At 39.7% G+C, this 19,215-nt stretch overlaps 3 protein-coding genes and 2 non-coding genes across 6 annotated transcripts in view; 3 read left to right on the forward strand and 2 right to left on the reverse strand.

Annotated features, from left to right (window-relative positions):
- LOC111574439 (calcitonin gene-related peptide type 1 receptor-like) overlaps positions 1-13,629 on the forward strand; it is a 36,970-nt gene extending 23,341 nt beyond the window's left edge. For both annotated transcript variants that reach the window (XM_023279023.3, XM_035952270.2), the window contains 11 exons: positions 67-241; positions 2,615-2,722; positions 2,879-2,991; positions 3,861-3,952; positions 4,182-4,311; positions 4,515-4,668; positions 7,067-7,127; positions 7,368-7,434; positions 7,784-8,002; positions 9,320-9,361; positions 9,763-13,629. In XM_023279023.3, coding sequence (XP_023134791.1) covers positions 67-241; positions 2,615-2,722; positions 2,879-2,991; positions 3,861-3,952; positions 4,182-4,311; positions 4,515-4,668; positions 7,067-7,127; positions 7,368-7,434; positions 7,784-8,002; positions 9,320-9,361; positions 9,763-10,047 — 1,446 coding nt within the window. In that variant the 3' untranslated portion in view covers positions 10,048-13,629. The remainder of the gene's footprint in view (positions 1-66; positions 242-2,614; positions 2,723-2,878; positions 2,992-3,860; positions 3,953-4,181; positions 4,312-4,514; positions 4,669-7,066; positions 7,128-7,367; positions 7,435-7,783; positions 8,003-9,319; positions 9,362-9,762) is intronic.
- The window catches only part of LOC111574438 (E3 ubiquitin-protein ligase Itchy-like), a 218,840-nt gene that overhangs the window by 56,930 nt on the left and 142,695 nt on the right, over positions 1-19,215 (reverse strand). The window lies entirely within an intron of this gene.
- trnag-gcc (transfer RNA glycine (anticodon GCC)) lies at positions 8,547-8,617 on the forward strand. Its single transcript has one exon. It is a non-coding gene; the product is annotated as a tRNA-Gly (tRNA).
- On the reverse strand, positions 15,362-15,433 carry trnaq-uug (transfer RNA glutamine (anticodon UUG)). Its single transcript has one exon. It is a non-coding gene; the product is annotated as a tRNA-Gln (tRNA).
- LOC111577005 (vitamin D3 receptor A) overlaps positions 15,826-19,215 on the forward strand; it is a 102,114-nt gene continuing 98,724 nt past the window's right edge. Inside the window, exon 1 of the mRNA XM_055012999.1 lies at positions 15,826-15,847. The gene's annotated coding sequence lies outside the window, so the exon portion shown is untranslated. The remainder of the gene's footprint in view (positions 15,848-19,215) is intronic.

The following is a 19,215-nucleotide window of genomic DNA, read 5'->3' on the forward strand; positions in this document are numbered from 1 at the left end:
GGGCTTGTGGATTTATAGTACCTGTAATATACTGCATCTACTTTTTGGAATAACTACGCTGCCCAGGTGTCCCAGTGTCAGGATGTGGAGTCCCTAGTGGACGTGGAGATGGCAGTGGAAGAACAGCAAGAGAACTTCAGCGACATATCTACTGTTCTAGGAAATTCAAGACGCCAGATCCTGGCTTCTCAGTTTGAGTGCTACCTGAAGATAATCCGTGACCCACCACGAAACGAAGAAGGTGAGAAGATCCAGTACCATTTATTCACAGTTCAGCTGATAGCAGTCACCCAGTTGGAACTTCAGTGGAACCAACACATTGTGTTTCAAATGACTGATGCTGTGGTGCTGAATCAGTTTGAATAAAATCACTCACTATGCAAATGTAATCACCTCTACTACTGGAAAAAACAGTGATATAATTCTGTTTTCAACCTTCTTCGATAGCCTTGTTCATATGGGCTCCTGAGTTAAAGCAACTCTTGTTCTGGATTCCACAGTGACGATGTGAATACAAATGATGACGCTGAAAACTGACCCTTATGAGGCAATTAAGAAAAAGCATTCTTTAAAAAAAATGTTTTCAGAAGAATGAATAAAGGCTTTAACTGCGTCACTACAATACTGTTTAGTAATACAGTAATCTCATTAAAGGTTGATGGCAGCCTAAATCCAATTTGTGTAGATTTCTTAGCCACACTAGAAATGCTGCTGAAAAGCTCAGTGAAGCAGATTTACACTGCTGCAAAACCTACTGATTTGTTTCTGAGCTTATAATGGCCGTGTTTATACCCTGTTTGGCTGCTGAGTAGAATCTCCCCCACTTGCGGTTCTTACTAAGGGCCCATTTATACCCTCTATCTCTGTGTGTGCAGACACAGGTGAACTTTGAAAGCAGACGGCACACACACACACACACACACACACAGTTTCATTCATACTACAATAGATACACGTCAGTGTGCTTAGCATTGCCCATCACTGCACACAGAAAAACACATAGGGCTACGCTGGATGTTTCTAACAGGCTGTGACTTTTTACAGGATATAGCAGGTAGTTACAGATTTGACTGTAGCTCCCTGACAATGTGATTATTCCAGAGTTGTGCAGAGCATTGCACAGATCTTTAGGCATGTAAAGTCAAAGCAGTCCAACACTGACTACTTCAATTACAACCCTTTTAATGATGAATTATAAAGGTATGGATGACATGGTCTCTCTTTATAACAAGCATCTGCCTTATCTAAAATAATGCTTTCTTCATCTATGTGACTGCAAGGGTTCACGTAACATTTGTCACCCGCTCAAGTTGACGAGGGTATGTGGCCAGTATGAAGTGGCCCTTAAGCCCCATTTGTCTTCCAAGTGCATGTGCAGCTAGAGTGTTTGCAGTGCGGACTTGGTTGGGTCACAAAATTTATGTTATGTGTACCCTTGGGGACATGTGGACGTGGAAAGCATGACTTGGCCATAACCTTAACAATGGCTGTTTGGCACCTTTCAGCTTCAGGATGCAGTAAGGAGTCCATGGCTGTTTTGTGCACAACTACAAGGTGAAATAGAAGCTGCATGTTGATAACACTTTTTAAAGCATGCAGATTTATATGTATGCAATACTGGTTGTTTTACCTACCGACAGTCTCCAATGTGTGCACACTCTTAGAGAAAAAGTGACAGAGGAAGTGAGTCTGAAAGAAAGGAAACTTAGCCTTTGTCTTTTTCACAGTGGCTGCTACTCCCATTCAGTACTTCACTGCCTTTGAAATGTTATTTTGTGCTCTGTTTCCCAACATGCTACTGTGCGACCTGGTACGGCCAGGTTTCCGTCTATTGTTGACAAACTTTGTGTGGGCCAGCTGTGGTTACACACGCAGTTAATAGAAGCATAACACACGATTTGTATTGAATATATAATTTATGCAATTCATGCTGTCAGCAGGTTTATTAAAAAATGGTAAAAGTTTTCCTTTTGACAGACTCACTACACAGATATTAGCCTTCCAGGCATAATGGTAAAACTCCCATGTAAAGTTTGAAGTTTTGGAAAGATTGCTTCATCATTTGTTAAAAAAGGAAATACACAAAAGAGCCACACGTATCATAATATGAGAACCATCTTTTACTTTTGCTGCTCGAAAAATACAGAAATCTTAAAGAGAGGACAGGTGGGTTGCATGAGCATGGCTCATCAGACAAACAGCGCCCTCTACTGGAACTTAAACTTTCACCCCCAAATTAAAACTGTGCAGAATGTACTGTTTTGGGTGTCAGTTAGTACTATAGGTGTAGAACTACAAACAATTTACTGCTTACAAAATGCCTTGAGACATTATGTCACACAGTTCTCTTTTTCATGCCTTTATTTCCAGCCCTCTACTTGTTTGGGATAAAAGCTGATGGTGATAGCTGATTAACTTTATACATAAGGACTGAACTTGTCACAGGCAGTATTTATCAAAGAGTCCTTCAAAAAGCCAGAGCATTTTTGAGACACCTTGTGATTAAAACCCCTGTTAGTATGACTATTGTTTTCCACAGACAGTTGCACAGATATACACACCTCTAATGTTTACTGGTTAAAATTCAGTGGCTTTTCACTACTGCCATCTGTAGGCACTTACTGTAATCGTACATGGGACGGATGGCTGTGCTGGGGAGATTCAGCCCCAGGAACCGTCATGCAGATGTGTCCTGAATACTATCACGACTTTGACCCTGAGGGTAAGGCCTTCATAGACATCCACTCACACATGCACATCTACTCAGACACAAGTGTTTTTATTTTTTATACTTCCTACTACTAGTTCAGCGAGCTTTTCTTTGCCAACAGTGTAAAATAATAAAACGTGTTTGTGTAAATTCTTTTTTCTTCAACAGAGAAGGTTACCAAAGTGTGTAATCCTGATGGTCAATGGTTCCGTCACCCAGAGAGCAACAGAGTCTGGTCTAACTACACCCAGTGTCAGGCTTACACTGCAGACAAACGCAAGGTGAAACATTATGCAGTCAAACTACTGTGTACTACTCTTAACCATGTCTGGAACAGATTTTTGTTATTGTAGTCCCTGTTAGTTTGATGTCCTTGACCAAATTAGAGTAGTGACATTTACTGAGCCCTCTGATAGACTGGTGACCTGTCCAGGGTCTCCAATGATTCGCCCTGAGTTGGGTAGGATAGACTCTAGTCTCCCTGTGACTCTGGATGGATGGATGGATGGATGGATGGATGGATGGACATTTATTGATATCAGAGAACAAAAAACAAGGCTCTTAGTTGTCATTAAAGTGGACTGATGCATGCCAGTTATTTACTTAATGTTCCTGGATTAATGACTGTTTATTACAGCGCCCAGAGTGTACCTTTTTGGGCATGATTGTGAAGAGTGAAAAAATAAGAATAAAAAAGTAACAACCGGTAAGAACCGGACCAACAATGAAAAACAACACAAGATGGGTTTATGACAGATGCTGCTATCTGGCAGTCAGAAGTTATATGTGCTTTGACAGCTGAGCGTAACAACCTTTACGTTATTATGTTTTTGCACAGCGGTGTGCTCACTTCTATTGTATGCTGCCACGGCTCCCGGGGAGCCTGCCGCCACTGCTGAAAAAAATCCTAGAGGAAACACTGTGCTGTATGCCTATTTGTTCCCAGAAGGCTTATATTCTCTATAAACATTTCCTTCGCTTTCTCCCATGCTAAAAAGCAGCAACTGTGCTTTTGTCATACCTTACATAGACTATGCAAACACTCTACCTGCTTTCATTGGTAATTTAAAAAGCTTATTTTAACATATAATCATTCTCAATTACTGATGCATCTGTTTATATTAATCAGAATGAACCTTTTCTCCTGCAGTTTGCCCTCAGTCTCTACTACCTGGCTATGGTGGGTCATGGTCTTTCCATTGCCTCCTTAATCATCAGTCTGATCATCTTCTCCTATTTCAAGTGAGTCAAGTTAGAGTTTTCTGAATGCTTCTAAAGTCTTTGTATATACTGTAAGTCCAGGCTTCATAACTGGATACACTGCTTGTATAAAAATCAATTCATGGCAACAATACTAAGCTAAAAAACAATAGTCAAATCCAGCTTAACTTCTGAAGTATCTTCATAAACTTCAATCTTGAACTTAAACTCATACTTTTCATTTGCTCTGTCCACCCCTCTCTCTGTTCAGGAGTCTCAGCTGCCAAAGAATCTCCCTCCACAAGAACATGTTTCTCTCCTTCATCTTAAACTCCATAGTGACTATGATGTGGCTCTGGCTCAATGTGGCCAATAACCAGGCCATAAGTGCCAGCAACCCTGTGAGTCACTCAATTATAAATTACCTCATTACACTGATGCATTTCACTTCCCTTGCCTAATGTCCCCGTGTTATAGATGTTCTACCTTAATGGTGTGTTCATATATAGGTTTTTCTGTTTTTAACTATATTTTTATGGGTCAAAACCTGGTTCTATCTAGTGAATGAAGTCTTAGTGAAGTCCAATGAACTTCTGTCTATCAGGTGAGCTGTAAGATCCTGTCTGTGCTGACTCAGTATACGACTACTTCCAACTACTTCTGGATGCTGTGTCAAGGCATCTACCTCCACACACTCATCATAGTGGCCGTCTTTGTTGGGGAACAGCAGCTCTTCTGGTACTACATCCTGGGATGGGGTGAGTCAAGAGAATCGGACAATTCACTGCCATTTGCAGCTCATTTCCTGTGGTGGTTTTTAATGCAAATTGCCTCCTTCTCAGATAACATTAGATTGCCAGCTGGGCACATGGCCCAGAAGATTCTATTAATGTCCTCACAGACAACATCCAAATGTATGAATGAGGATGAGCTACAAAGAGATTATAAAGAAAAAATCTATTCTTACAATATAACATCACCAGACCAATATGAGCTGCAATTTGTGATTATACATGTCATTTGTTAAGAGGATGCTAGTAATGCGCTTATGAGCACCACACAGAGTGCAAACTTAGATCTTCATCCTCAACAAGCACTGTTCTCAAGGTTATATTTAGTTTTGTACAGCATTAACTTGCTTCAAAATTCTCCTGAATATAGGAAAGCATCTGCAGCTTTTGAATCATATGACTGCCCCTTTTTTTTGCACTAACAGCATAAATTTTCGAACACAGTTCAGTACAGAAACCTTGAAGGCTGCATGGACCTGTGCTCAGATAAGTGGGCTTTTCATGTGAAAATTATCCAGGCTTTCTGTGGAGCTGCATTCAACCAGCTCTTATGTATTAGTAATGGATTCTTTTAGGTCTCATGAAGACTTTTTATAGCTGTCCAGTAAAGCCCTCCTGTAATGAGTGTGTCACATGCCCGATGTGTCACTCTTGCATTTAGCTCATTGTTATTTCTGCCGGTGCTGTCGCTAAAAACTGACTTATTCTTTCTTGAACTGAGAATGTATACGGCAACAAAGGAAGTGACTTAAAAGAAGTCAGCATTTTGAAAAATAGGCTCATTCACGTTCTGGTCAGGAGTTAAGTTGAAACGATCAGATGTCATCTCTGTCCATTAAATATGAAGATTACAACCCCCCAACAGCACCTTTGAAGCTCAATTCTCAACGTGGCGGTTGCAAAATGACATGTAAAGTCAACCTTTTTCATATTTTATGGGGGATGCAACCAGTTATCATAGCTTAGCACTGACCACACTTCTCAGACACAGGATATGTAAGATTGCTGCATCATTGGTCTGTTAAAGTGACACTGTTCTGTCGTTCAGACATTGGTCACTTTATTGTTCGTCACAGGTTCATTCAGATACACCCACCACAGTGATGGAGAGAGCCACGGTACACGTGCAATATCTTTTCATTCACGCCACATTGTACAGTACATTGTACATAGCAAGGCACTAATACACTAAATCAGAAATAATAGCCACTTACTAAAGTGTCCAAATAACTGACAGCTTGGGTAATTTAAGATTTCCTAAACAGTGAACAATCTGTCAATGTGTGATGATAATCTGACTGCTACTTTACTTAAGGTAAAATAAAAAAAAAAAAAACACCCAACAACTGTGATGGAGCTCATGACTTACCCTGAGGATGGCTATGTAACAAAGATTTTTACTGGAGCTGATAAAGTGGGACAGCTGTTTGAGTTGAAGGAAAGCACATAGTACGACTTGCTGTTAGATCCTGATTCAAACTGTCTGCATGTCAGGGATGATTTATAATTACAAGTAATTATTGCTGTTGTTTCATGTGGGTAAATGTGTGCAACTATTTACTTTCATTTGGATCCTGCTGCCATCTGATGCTGCAGGTATTTAATAGACCCAAAGGAAAGACTCTTGTAAGAAGATGGAAGCAACAAACTAAACTTCCAATCCTGCTGACATTTCATCAAAACCAGGATTACATTAAATATTGGTGATTCTTATTAATCTGACTTACAGTCTCTTTCTTCACCACAGTAAAGTTTTGTTTCTGTGGACGTTTCAGTTTGTAATAGATGCAAAATTGTTGAGCAAAGTGAAGAAGAAAGATGTAATTATTGCACCACGCTGTCTTAACTTGGTTTCCCTGGTAACACCTTAGGGTTTGACTGTTATCTGGAACAACCATCCCATAGGCATGCAAAAAAAAAAGTTAATTTGTGAGCTTTAGGTGGGACCATTACAATGATTTTTATTAAACCAAGGCTTTATGCTATGCTAAGCTAACTGTTTATTGGTCCCAATTTGACAGTCACTCAAAGTGAGTGGAGTTGATCTTTTCATGTAACTGTTGGCAAGGCAGCAAATATACAATCATAAATGTATGCACACTACTGTTCAGAAGTTTGGGGTCACCCAGACAATTTCATGTTTTCCATGAAAACTCACACTTTTATTCATGTGTTAACATAATTGCACAAGAGTTTTCTAATCATCAAGTAGCCTTTCAGCACCATTAGCTAACACAATGTAGCATTAGAACACAGGAGTGATGGTTGCTGGAAATGTTCCTCTGTACTTCTATGTAGATATTCCAATAAAAATCAGTCAGCATCAATCTGATATTTCAGTTTGTGTTTCTGTCCTTATCCAAAGGTTTTCCCATTGTTCCTGCCATCACGTATGCTGTGGCTCGTGGGCTCTTCTTTAATGACAAGTAAGATGCAGCATGGTTATTGTTCTTCATTTGTCATAATTATGAAGCCAAAATTCAAATCAACATGAGGAATGCTGTGGTATAAGGTCGACCTTAACATGACTACAGGGCAGTGTGTCTCCCTCTGTCTCCTTCCTGTCACCTTCTTCTACTCCCACCTGGTAGGAATTGAAGGATATTCATTTGCCTCATGAAATGGTATTTGTGTGAGTCCCAGGAGTTTCTCTCTGTTTGTTTCAGGTGTTGGTTCAGCGCACACACTGACCTGCTCTACATCATTCATGGCCCAATTCAAGCTGTACTGCTAGTGAGTACTTATATGAAGTGTATTTCATATGTGCATTTATATTTAAAAGCAGATTTTTCCATATTTATGACAACTCTCTATGCCGCTTCTGCAGAAGTATAATCAATTTACCTTTGAGGTGTTAAGTTTATGAAAACTGAAAAATTATATTGCGTTCAAATGCCATTTAAAGTAACAGCAATCCATTTTCTAGGAGAACCCTTTATTGCCTCTTTATTCAAAAGTATGTCTATAGTACCACCAACAGGCATAAATGCAGAAATGCACCTTCCTTTTAGGATTAAATCTGTGTTTCTTTCTTTTCTTCCACTTTCATTTTAACCACCCATCCACCATGCAATCTGTCCAGGTGAACTTTTTCTTCCTCCTGAATATCGTCCGGGTTCTGATCACCAAGCTGAAGGAGACGCACTGCGCTGAGTCCACAGCCTACATGAAGGCAGTGAGAGCCACCCTCATCCTCATCCCTCTGCTCGGAGTCCAGTATATCCTTATCCCCCTGAGGCCTGAAGGACACATCAGCCGGGCCATCTATGTTTTCATTATAAACATCTTCTCCCACTACCAGGTAGAGTCAGCAAAAAATAATCATAATCAAAACCAAAATAACAATAGATTTTATTTGTTGAACTTTTGCAAAACATCAGGCATAGTAAGACCGCGATTAAGCTTCAAAAATATGATCAGAGTAGACTGCAATAGAGCTATAACTGAGGGGTCACCCAGACAATTTCATGTTTTCCATGAAACTCACACTTTTATTCATGTGCTAACATAATTGCACAAAATTCAACACCATTAGCTAACACAATGTAGCATTAGAATACAGGAGTGATGGTTGCTGGAAATGTTCCTCTGTACCCCTATGTAGATATTCCATTAAAAATCAGCTGCTTCCAGCTAGAATAGTCATTTAGCACATTAACCGTGTCTAGACTGTATTTCTGATTAATTTAATGTTATCGTCATTGAAAAAAAATGCTTTTCTTTGAAAAATAAGGACATTTCTAAGTGACCCCAAACTTCTGAACGGTAGCATAAATATGATTTACGCTACCGTTACGCTACGCGCTGACGGTATGCTGGAATCTTGCAGATTGCTTTAATCACAAGCATTGGTGGTTCAGTGGTAGAATTCTCGCCTGCCACGCGGGAGGCCCGGGTTCGATTCCCGGCCAATGCACAACTGTTTTGGGGGCAGTATGCGAAAATCAGAATTTCCCCTCGTGGGACTTAATAAGGGATATCAAAAAAAAAAAAACGTCATTGGAGGAATTTGTTGTCTTTTATACAGCCGTGCATTGAATGAGCCTGTGTTGCTGGTTAGACACAACACTGTGCTCAGACTCAAATGAGCTATTTATTGCACCTCAACATCTCATGTCTAATCATCAAGGCTAATTAGAAAACCTTGTCCAATTATGCTAGCACATGAATAAAAGTGTGAGTTTTCAATGAAAACATGAAATTGTCAAACTTTTGAACAGTAATGTACATTTTTTCTTATCAGACTTTTCCATTTTTTTTCCAAAAACAGAAGATGTTGGACAAAAAGGCTTTTCTTTTTATTTAAGCTCCACTGAATCTTAACATCAAACTGGCACTTTCAACTTTTTTTGCTCTTTGCACAAAAGCATGAAAGAACTACTTTGTTTTCTTGAAACTTCATCAACTGCTCAGTGTACTGGTATCCTCTTTTTTTTTTTAAATTCACTGCAATCAGAAACAAAGAAGCTAGACCTAATTGGATTAGACACAGCACTGTGCTTTTCTTCATTAAAGGGTGTTTTTCTTCATTAATTTATATTAAATATTCATAGAATAACCTCACTCACCGACATTTGTTCCTGTATCAATATTTAATTTATGTCTTGATACTTTGCAGGGACTCCTGGTGGCAATTATATTCTGTTTCTGCAATGGTGAGGTAAGCTAATATATTGATGACACTATAAAATCAGCTAAAACTCTTAATATAGTCTTGTTTTAATTGTACATTTGATTTTATTATATATTGTTGTTAATTTAGCTTGGTGTCCATGCACTGTCTAGTTGCAGCTATTTATATTTTCGTCATGCCCCCATGTATGATTCTATTCTATTCTATTCTATTCCATTCTATTCTATTCTATTCTATTCTATTCTAAAAGCACTAAAAAATAACGCATCTAGGCCACGTTAGATAATGCAAACTGTTTGCCATTGAAGTTTGAGCTGAAGATCAAGAATTGAGTAAACTGTATCAATACTATGACATTCATTCAGATTAGAAATCAAATATTCAAAATCGTATTAAAGCTTTCACTTAACTATGATGTTGAACCGCAGGCCCAAACAGCACTGCAGAGGAAGTGGGCTCAGTGGAAGTCTGCTTGGGGAGAAACACCGATCACCAACAACCACTTCAACTACCACACCAACTCTTCCATCACTGAAACCAGCCGTGCCACCATCAGCTTAGAGCAGCCTCCTGCTGTGCTTCTTGAACGGAGAGAAAACAGCAACTGCCTGCCCATGGTGCAGCAGAAAGCCAACGGGCAGGAAAAGAAAGGAAGCACATGCACCAACGGGGAAGTGGACATGCTCAACATGCAGCAGGCCACCGACATCTGACTGGATGCAGCGCAGAGGTGACAGTTGCAGTGCCACACACACACACACACACACACACACACACGCACACACACACACACATAGATACTGATGACTAACAAACATAGAGATTGTAAGTGCATTTAAAGAGTGAAGGTCAACTGACTGGGTTTTGTATGTATGTATATAATGTCTGAAGAGCACTTAGAAAGCATGTGGTGTTTCACATACAATCACACGCGTTTTTACAGAAAAAGCTCCAATTTTTGGACTTGTAAGGACTAAGGGGAAAATGTATTCATCCTCATGGTGCCATCTCGTAACCCTCATGTAATAATGTGTTCTGTTCCTTCTTTTTAGTCAACTCATGTAACTCAGTTATTGTTTGTTTTTTGTAGTCTTTTTTTTTTATTATTATTATGAGTGTCCTGTCTGAATTGAGAAAGGTGCAACTCCCAAACCTGACATTAAGATACCATCAATGTGTTGCCTTATGGAGCCTGTACATGCTTTACTCAAGCTAACTGGTGACCAATGAATGTCAGATTTCATCGCACATGCTCTTTTATATGATTTATTTAAGAAAGATAAGATCATCATCACTGGTATGCAGAACCCAGCATCCTCAGCTAAGTTTCATCTAGCCTTCACTGACAGAATCATTCAGATATGGATTCTGATTTTCTCATGAAATGTATCAGAAATAGCATTGTGTATGGTGGCCAGAAGCGCTTAAACATACATTATCTTATAGAGCATATGGATTGATATCTATATAGCATGCATCAACTTTGCACTTCCTGAGCTTTTCCATAAACTCCAGTTTCCACTGATATCCCTTATTCCAAGTCTGAAGCACTTGTCTGTCTGTTATTCACTGCTAAATTGTGGAAGAAGTGCACTGTCTGTGGCCTAATTTCAGGAGGAAAACCACTGCAGCTCTGAGTGGTGGTATGACTATGACTCAATCTGTACCTCCTAATTCCTGCAGCAACTGTAAAACAGCCCAATCAGATTTTTTATTTCCTTTGGCAATGCTTTTTTTTAGGTGAAGACAAACAGAAACATGTCTGACACTAAGAAAGTTCTGGTGTTCACAGCTCAATTTATAACCATGTTCATGCAGTTAGATCAATTAGAAATGGCGGTTGTTTAAATTTTGTTTTAGTGATCACGAGTTTTCCACCTTGTGTGACACTGAGCGGTCCATGCGCAAATATTCCCCACTGCTTTGCCATGAACAGAGGGGGAAAAGTCTTTTGTATAACAGTCCCTCCAGGAATTCGCGATGTTGCGATCGCGCAAATTCACGCGAATTCAACCAATCTCCGCGAATTCTGCGCAACCTTGCAATTATGTCCAATCACCGCAACTTTTACGCAATTTTGGCCCGCCTCCCATGATTTCCACCAATCATAGCAGTCCCCAGCACAAACGTAATGCACGTACGTCACCGAATTCACTTCCTCGTTTTGGTTTGAAGATGCAGACGGGTCCCATTCTAATGTCTTTCATTTACCAACAAAAATTACTGCTGAAGACTGTGCAAAACAATTAATTCCCTGATGTTCTTCACCAAAGCGGAAGTTAACTGTTTTACACATGTGCAATATTGTGGTGGAATACAAAAAAAAAAAAAAAAAAAAAAATCATCGATTGATAAACACTTCTCTACCACGGAATATATTAGGAGAATGGCTGAAACGAGCGGACCACAGACCAGACAGATCACCGTGATGGAAACTGTTGCATCCAGATTTGTTGGATCACTGAAAGAATGAAGGTAAGTTAGAGAAATTACTCCAACAAGGAACGCGGTGGAGTTATGTGACGATCGGTGTATGTGAATCCTTCCTCTGTTAGCAATATTACTCAAAAACGGACTAAGGGATTTGGATGAAATTTTCAGGGAAGGTCAGAAATGACACAAGGACCAAGTGATTCGATTTTGGCAGTGATGCAGCTTAAAGTCTGGATCCACGGATTTGTCAAGTATTTCCCATTGAGATAGCAGCACGGCATCTGATAGCGGCATGGTAACCATGGCAACAAGTGAATGCTGCCTCAGCAGCCTGCTGACGATCACATCATTGCGATGCTACTACAAATCCACCACTGTAGACGTATCGTAAATGATACAAGGAACAAGTGGTTAAATTGTGGGGGTGTGTCTGAGTCCCATCAATTCTTGCCACCCGCAACATGTTTAGGTCACGTGATTCGGTATGTACACATGCATAGCACACGCCTGTGTTCATCGCAAGGTCAGGTAATGAACAGTCTTGGTGAAGTACTGCGCTCTGAGTGCTTTTCTTGTTAATTGATGTGACAAGCCGTGAGCGCCTATGTGTGAACATGTGTGTGCCAGGAAGTGAAATCAACTTTTGAAGCCACTGACAGATATATCCAAATGTGATTCATTCTATAGTAAATGATCATTTTGTGCCTTAACTCTACCAACCACTTCATGTTAAACCAGCATCTGGCTGCTGCTAATTTCCCACCATGGTATACCAGCTTGTGTAAATGGGTTAGAGCGTTAAGTAATTAATTTCGGAATAAATATTGTCAGTTACAATGCTGAAACATGTTCTAAAAGCTGAAAAAAATGCAACTTTTTAGCAACTGTCAGTGTCTCCCGCAATTTCATCGCAACAAATAAGCTTAAAACATCGCAACTTACATCGCAGTTTTTTAGAAACGCTGCCGCGAAATCAGGCATTTTAGGTCGCAACAATCTCGAAAAACGCCGCGAAATCCTGGAGGGACTGGTTTAACGACGTGAATGTTATTGTAGTACAACAGGAGATCTTAATCTTAAGTGAAGCTTCAATACACTGAAAACTGAAATGAATGAATATTAGAATGAGACAAGGGTACAGAATTCCATTTTACAATGTGTCAAATGAAAATGTTGCAGACAGAACAAGATTGTGTCAAATTACTGTCAGAATTATTAGAGATGATTGTCTTCTCTATGTCTTAATACCCCCCCTCCAGTCAACTTGGGAAGGAGACGGTTTCAAAGGTTTGTTGTGTCTTTGTTGGTGGTGTTCATATTGCTTTCTGTGTTGTTGTGGATATTTTATGTTTTATGACTTGCATTATTGTTACAATACGTTTTTTTCAAATGCACGAATATATTTTACTGCTACTTCACTTCAGTTTTTTCCACTGCACATGTACCGTTCTGTACGAACACAAACAGTTTCAGAGTCTTATTTCTGAGAGTGAGCTGTGAGCAGATGTGTTCTGGTGTTTTATTCCAGGATGCATCCATTCACAGCATGCTTGAAAGTCAAATATTTAAGTGTGGATATTGTGGGGTACACTGATGCATGGTGAAGAAAACACAACCGTGGTAAGAAAACAACTGAGTATGAGAAGACTGTGTGAAAGAGCAGTATTTCTGCACAGGGAGCCCGTCCTGTACACTTCGGCTGATGCTGCCCAGTAGAGAAACAGCTGTCGTGGACATAGTTGGAAAGAAATTTGAGAAACATTCCAATAAATATTTAAAGAAAAGCACAATTGAAGCATATTACTGTGTTTATATTTTTCACACTGCCATATACGCATGGAAATAAAGTTGTCTGATCATCATGTGGTATTATGTGTGAAATTTATTGCCATTTTATGTTACGCAGTGTGAGGCATTAGTACAGCTGTGTACTGTACTCTACCTGCACACAGGATGATGGTATTATTACTCAGCGACGGAGTTACGTGACGATCGACGTATATTTGTCCGTCTGTCTGTGTGTCTGTTAGCAACATTACTCAAAAACGGATTTGGATGAAATTTTCAGAGAAGGTCAGAAATCACACAAGGACCGAGTGATTAGATTTTGGCACTGATGCGGCTTATAGTCTGGATCTATGGGTTTGTTAAGGATTTCTGTATCACTGGGAGATAGCGGCACAGCGTCACTGTAACTATGACAACAAGTGAACACTGCCTGCTGACGATCACATGGTTGTGATCCTACTACAAATCCACCGCTGCAGACTTATTGGGACTTAGCCGTTGGAAATCATACAAGGAACAATGGATTAAATTGTGGGGGTGTTTCTGAGTCCCATCAATTTCCGCCGCCCACTACATATTTACATAATTTAGGTCATGTGATCCAGTATCCATACATAACGTACACATGCATAACACACGCCTGTGCTCAGTGCAAGGTCATTTTGTTTGTGGGTACATCTATATTAAATGGACACATTCTATGTTGCCGTGATTTCTGAAACAAATTTTTTTCAAGATTTCAGCCGTTGGAATTGATACAACTGAGCAGTCTTGGCGGAGTACTGCGCTCTCTAAGTGCTTTTCTTGTTGCTCTATTTACTTGCTAGCTATTTTACAGATAGATTTTCATGTGTTACTTTAAATTTTATAACTTCCAAACTATGATACTTTGTTTAGATTAACCTAGTCAGCAGTTTATAGTACCGAAGTCAAATTAAACATTGACTTATTGCAAATGGAGATTATATGTTGTGATATTTTTTGCAAGTTGCATTTAATGCGTTCTTCCAAATTCTTATACAATAGTCATTTAGGTGACTGATCCTTTAAGTAGTCCAGAAGAGAAGATGCAGGTATTGGTGAGAAGAAGAAGTGTACCCATAAAGTCCTACAATACCTTAAATAAATAAATAATAGACTGTAAATCTGCTGCCTGTGTCCGTAACCCGATAACTTATCTAATTACAGCAAGAGACATTAAAACAATAAAATGTGTTTTCATTGCTACTCGCTTCTCTGTGGCCATTATTGATCAGTAAATTTAATAATTAGAAGCATTGTCTTCAAGTTTAGTTACACACAATAATGTCACTTCTGCAAATATCCTGTTGTGAGACTTTGAAACTTCGAGACAATATCCCAACCATTTTTGATTCATCATTACATTTTATGCTTGAGGGCTTTGACATGTAATCGGAATGACAGATGAATAGAATTATGAATTATTATTCCTTTAGATTAAAGATTAATAAATAAATAATCTGGGGCAATTCATGAAGCATTTAGGGCTACAATCTTGGACACCCACGCCTTATGGTGGGTCTGAGCACTGCAGGAAGGGTTTGGTGCTACAGAGCTGGATCATGACCTGTGACGGCTCTTCTGGAGCGCAACCACTCAGGAGATTCTCTCCTCAATCAGAATTCATGAGAGAAATATGGAAGGAGAGTGGTTGGGTAATGCAGCTACCAGTGTCTGATTCTGTCCTGTGCTGTTGGCACAGAGTTTAGAGTTTATAGCTATATAGATGCACAGCTGCTGTTACTTCCACCTCCAATACCAAACCAGTGCAGGAGGAAAAGGATGAGGTCCCACCGAGATTTGAACTCGGATCGCTGGATTCAAAGTCCAGAGTGCTAACCATTACACCATGGGACCGGATGGTACCGCCTTCCAGGCTTGTCGACCTATCAAACATAAGCTGGGCATTTTCCTCTTTGCTGGTCTTGTTTATACATCATAAATACTGCAAATACATAACGTTTCAGCCTGACAGTTGAATTTATCACGTTGACGTTAGCGAACGTGTCACGTTAGTCACAGTGACGCTTTGAGTGAAGAGAAACCTACTTAATGGGACGATAAGTCCTGGCGAACCAAAACACCGAAGAATAAGTAGCTAATGCTGAGGTTGATATATTTAATGCTGTTAGCTTTAATGACAACAATGGGAAATAGAGGATAACTGTCGACCGAACGGCGACACATTTACTGGCTGGTGTTGTGGTAGGAAACGCTGCTAACGCTTGACTGGACCGCTTCTTCCAACTTCAGTCTCACGGCTAATGTAAGGTAGGTTACATTTCAGTAATAAACGGCAAAGTAGCTAAAGACTGATATAACTAGATAGATAGATAGACATTATTTACTTGACCCTCTGTGTCTTAAGCCATTCTGCTCTAAGGATGTATAACAAGCAATGCTTCTTACTGGTATTTTGTCCTTTGGTTGTTGTGTTTCTGTTGCTAATCCTGAGTTGTTGTAGTAACACAAAGGGCCACCTGGGAGCAGCAGAGGATCTACATCTATGTGTTCATTATACAACCGAAGTGATTTCAACATCTAAATGTCAAATGACTCAAAAATCGAATCAGCTCTCTGTAATTGCATTTTTTAAAGTTAAACAGGGGAGTATTTCCTCCTATGAACAATCAAAACCAAATACGTCACTGTCCCTAATGTAGGACTTAAATGGAACAAAAGTGAATACACTTGTGGTCATTGACACAAGTAAAAAAAAAAAAACCAACAACCCTGTAATCACTAAAACACTGTTAAGCCCACCTGTGATTTCCAATCAGCCTAAGTGAATGAATTGTTGGTTGATTGAAATGGTCCTAAAATGGCGTATGAATGCTACAACTTGGCTGTACCCATTTGCATGTGTGCATCATGGCTCCGCATTGCAAAGAACCGCCAGATGAACTGATAATATCTGATTGTGAGACTTCCGACTGCTGAAATGAAACTGTAGCAGTAAGCAGGAGCTATAGGACGAGTCAGTACTACTAATCAGAGTCACAGTGGGTGTCCTGAAATGACAGCACTAACAGTGTACTACTTGCGCAACCAATCCAAAGCACATTTTAAAAAAATAACACCAAAAAAAAAATCTAATAATAAAAAACTTGGAGTTGGCCAAGTATGTCACCTGACTTGTATTTAAACTGTAATCGTATTTCTCAACAGGAAAGCAGTCACATTAAATCACTGACAAGGTTATGTTTTCTGGACTGCTGTGATGGATGTGGAGGTGTTCTGGTATGTTCTTTATTTAAGCTTTGGATCTAAACTCACAAATGTTGACTACACTATGCTGAATAAAACCATCTTGCTCTGCTTATTTAGATCATGTCTTTTCTTTATAAAAAAAAAAGGTTACATTTTAATCCACTCTTAAACAAATTCACATCTCTACGCATGATTGGTTTTGCCCCCGTTCTGCAGTCCTGGATCATTGCAGAGAGAAGTGGATCAGCTTCTCTCTGTCTATGTATGGCTGCAAGCCTGTTCCATACAGATCCATCCAGCCATAGCTTAACAGAGGGGTGCTGTGAGGATACGTCAACCTGATGTCCCACAGCTTAGTCTATACTAACAGCTTAATGCACACACACACACACACACACACACACACACACACACACTCAGCCGTGCCTTCACAATCCCTAACACGTGAGCAGACCCCTCCCACTTGACCCATTGCCTCTTTAGCCCCATTAAAGACCAGTGCATGTACGCACTCAGAGATGATTAGGCAAACACTCACAAACACAGGATATCTGAATGCATGGATTCTCTCACATTGGACCAGCTAACAGGGGCTGCTTGTAAACTCAATGTGGTGCTGGACTTTGAATGCACAGATGTGACAGATCAATCCAGTGGCATGTAAGGTTGTCTGGCTGTGCTGCTGCTTCAACCTATGCCCCCGTGTGCTGGAAGTAGGCCAACCACACTGGAAGAAGTTAATATTGTATAACAATTTGTTTCCAATCTCCCTGCCACAGTACAGTGATGGGATTTATGTATAATGTCACACAGTGATCCAAAACAGTAATTCCCATTCAAGAATGTGACAACAGCATAGCATTTATCTCTAAAATAACATGGGGATAATTTAAATAGATACATATAAGTGTCTTGATATTTTGAAAGAAGCATATGAACCATTCATGAGGAAAAAGAGTTAATAAATGTGTAAAAAACCCATATACACATCAAAGTACTCAACAGGGCACACATAAACCTGCACAGGAGTAGGTGGGTCCCTGCTATTTCTCTCTGTAATCCCAGTCTGCCTAATATGCACTAAATCCTATTTCAGTGATAATCTCAACTCTTGCTTGTTTGTAGCCGGACAGCTACCACACCCATGCAGGATAATATGGACTGTGTATCCTGAGCTACCTGCCAGACAGGAATACACACAAAAGTTAACAAGTGACCCCTTCCTCTATTTTATAGAGTAGTCCATCTGGTTTTGTCCCACTCGTCTCTCTTGCGTTGATGTAGACAGTACCAGTGCAGTGCATTATGATAGGCCTACCATACAATAGTAAATGTGACATCATAACATGACATCAATCCTACATTTGACTATGATCATGTTGCCTTACAACAGGGGTGACTAAGACTCTGCAAACAGACACCCAAAGATCCATCAAGGGCCCCAAAAAGACTTCAAAGCTGACCACTGTTCATCTGATCTATTTCAAATCTGACACTGCACTTCACTGCACTTCACTGCACTTCAATTTTAAAGTGGATCGGATGTGTAGTTTTGTAAGATTATAACAGAGCTTTCATTTATTAGTGATATCATGTACTGTTTCATTTTGTTTACTTTTTTTTATCACTTTGTATTATTGATGTTATTGAGTAATCGTTAGAAATATGAACCGCTAAGTGAGGGAATGAGGGACATGCATGACAAAAATGTATTGTACATTAGCTGTAGTGTCTGACTGCACCAAGAGAAAACGCCTCTTACTGTTTAATAAGGTGGAATTACCAATGTGTTTCCCGACTGCCTGCAAGGGTTCATCAAATGAGTGCACCTCCTTGTAACTGATGACTCTGACAGTCGTGTTCACTTTTTTTGTGGCCATGAATATTATGTAGGCTAAACTCGCAACAGGCCACTATGTCAGAGACTTCTGTAGCACTTATTGACCAGTGACTGTGTCTGAAAAACAAGCGAGTTACTGGAAACGGCTCAATCAGTAGATTTCAGTTTGCTGTGTTTCATTTATTTTAATGATTCATTGGGTATAGTGTGGCTAAATTTAGACTACTAGATTATTGCGTTAAGATTTCTTCTTTGTATTGAGTAGACCTTCATGCACAGTGTTCTGATTTTTTATAGGAATTTATCCGGACTAAATGGCCCATCTGTGCTCACGCTGCTGTGACTCTTCCTGTGCAGAATCATTGACATTTATTGTATCTTAGATTAGGTGGAATTTCTCTGTTGGTTTCGGGTCACTGCTACAAAGCATTTCTACAACCTGACCTGGGATTAGTCTAACAAACAACTGGTTGGTGGGTCACTGGAAGTCAGCAGATTTACCTTTGGCCCTGGTTTAGATTCTGTTGACTTAACACTTTTTAATCAGTTAGCAGGGAAAAGTAAGACAAACTGCTTCTTACACCTCAAG

This window comes from Amphiprion ocellaris, chromosome 8, assembly GCF_022539595.1.
Source record: "Amphiprion ocellaris isolate individual 3 ecotype Okinawa chromosome 8, ASM2253959v1, whole genome shotgun sequence".
In the NCBI taxonomy this organism is placed as follows: Eukaryota; Metazoa; Chordata; class Actinopteri; family Pomacentridae; genus Amphiprion; species Amphiprion ocellaris.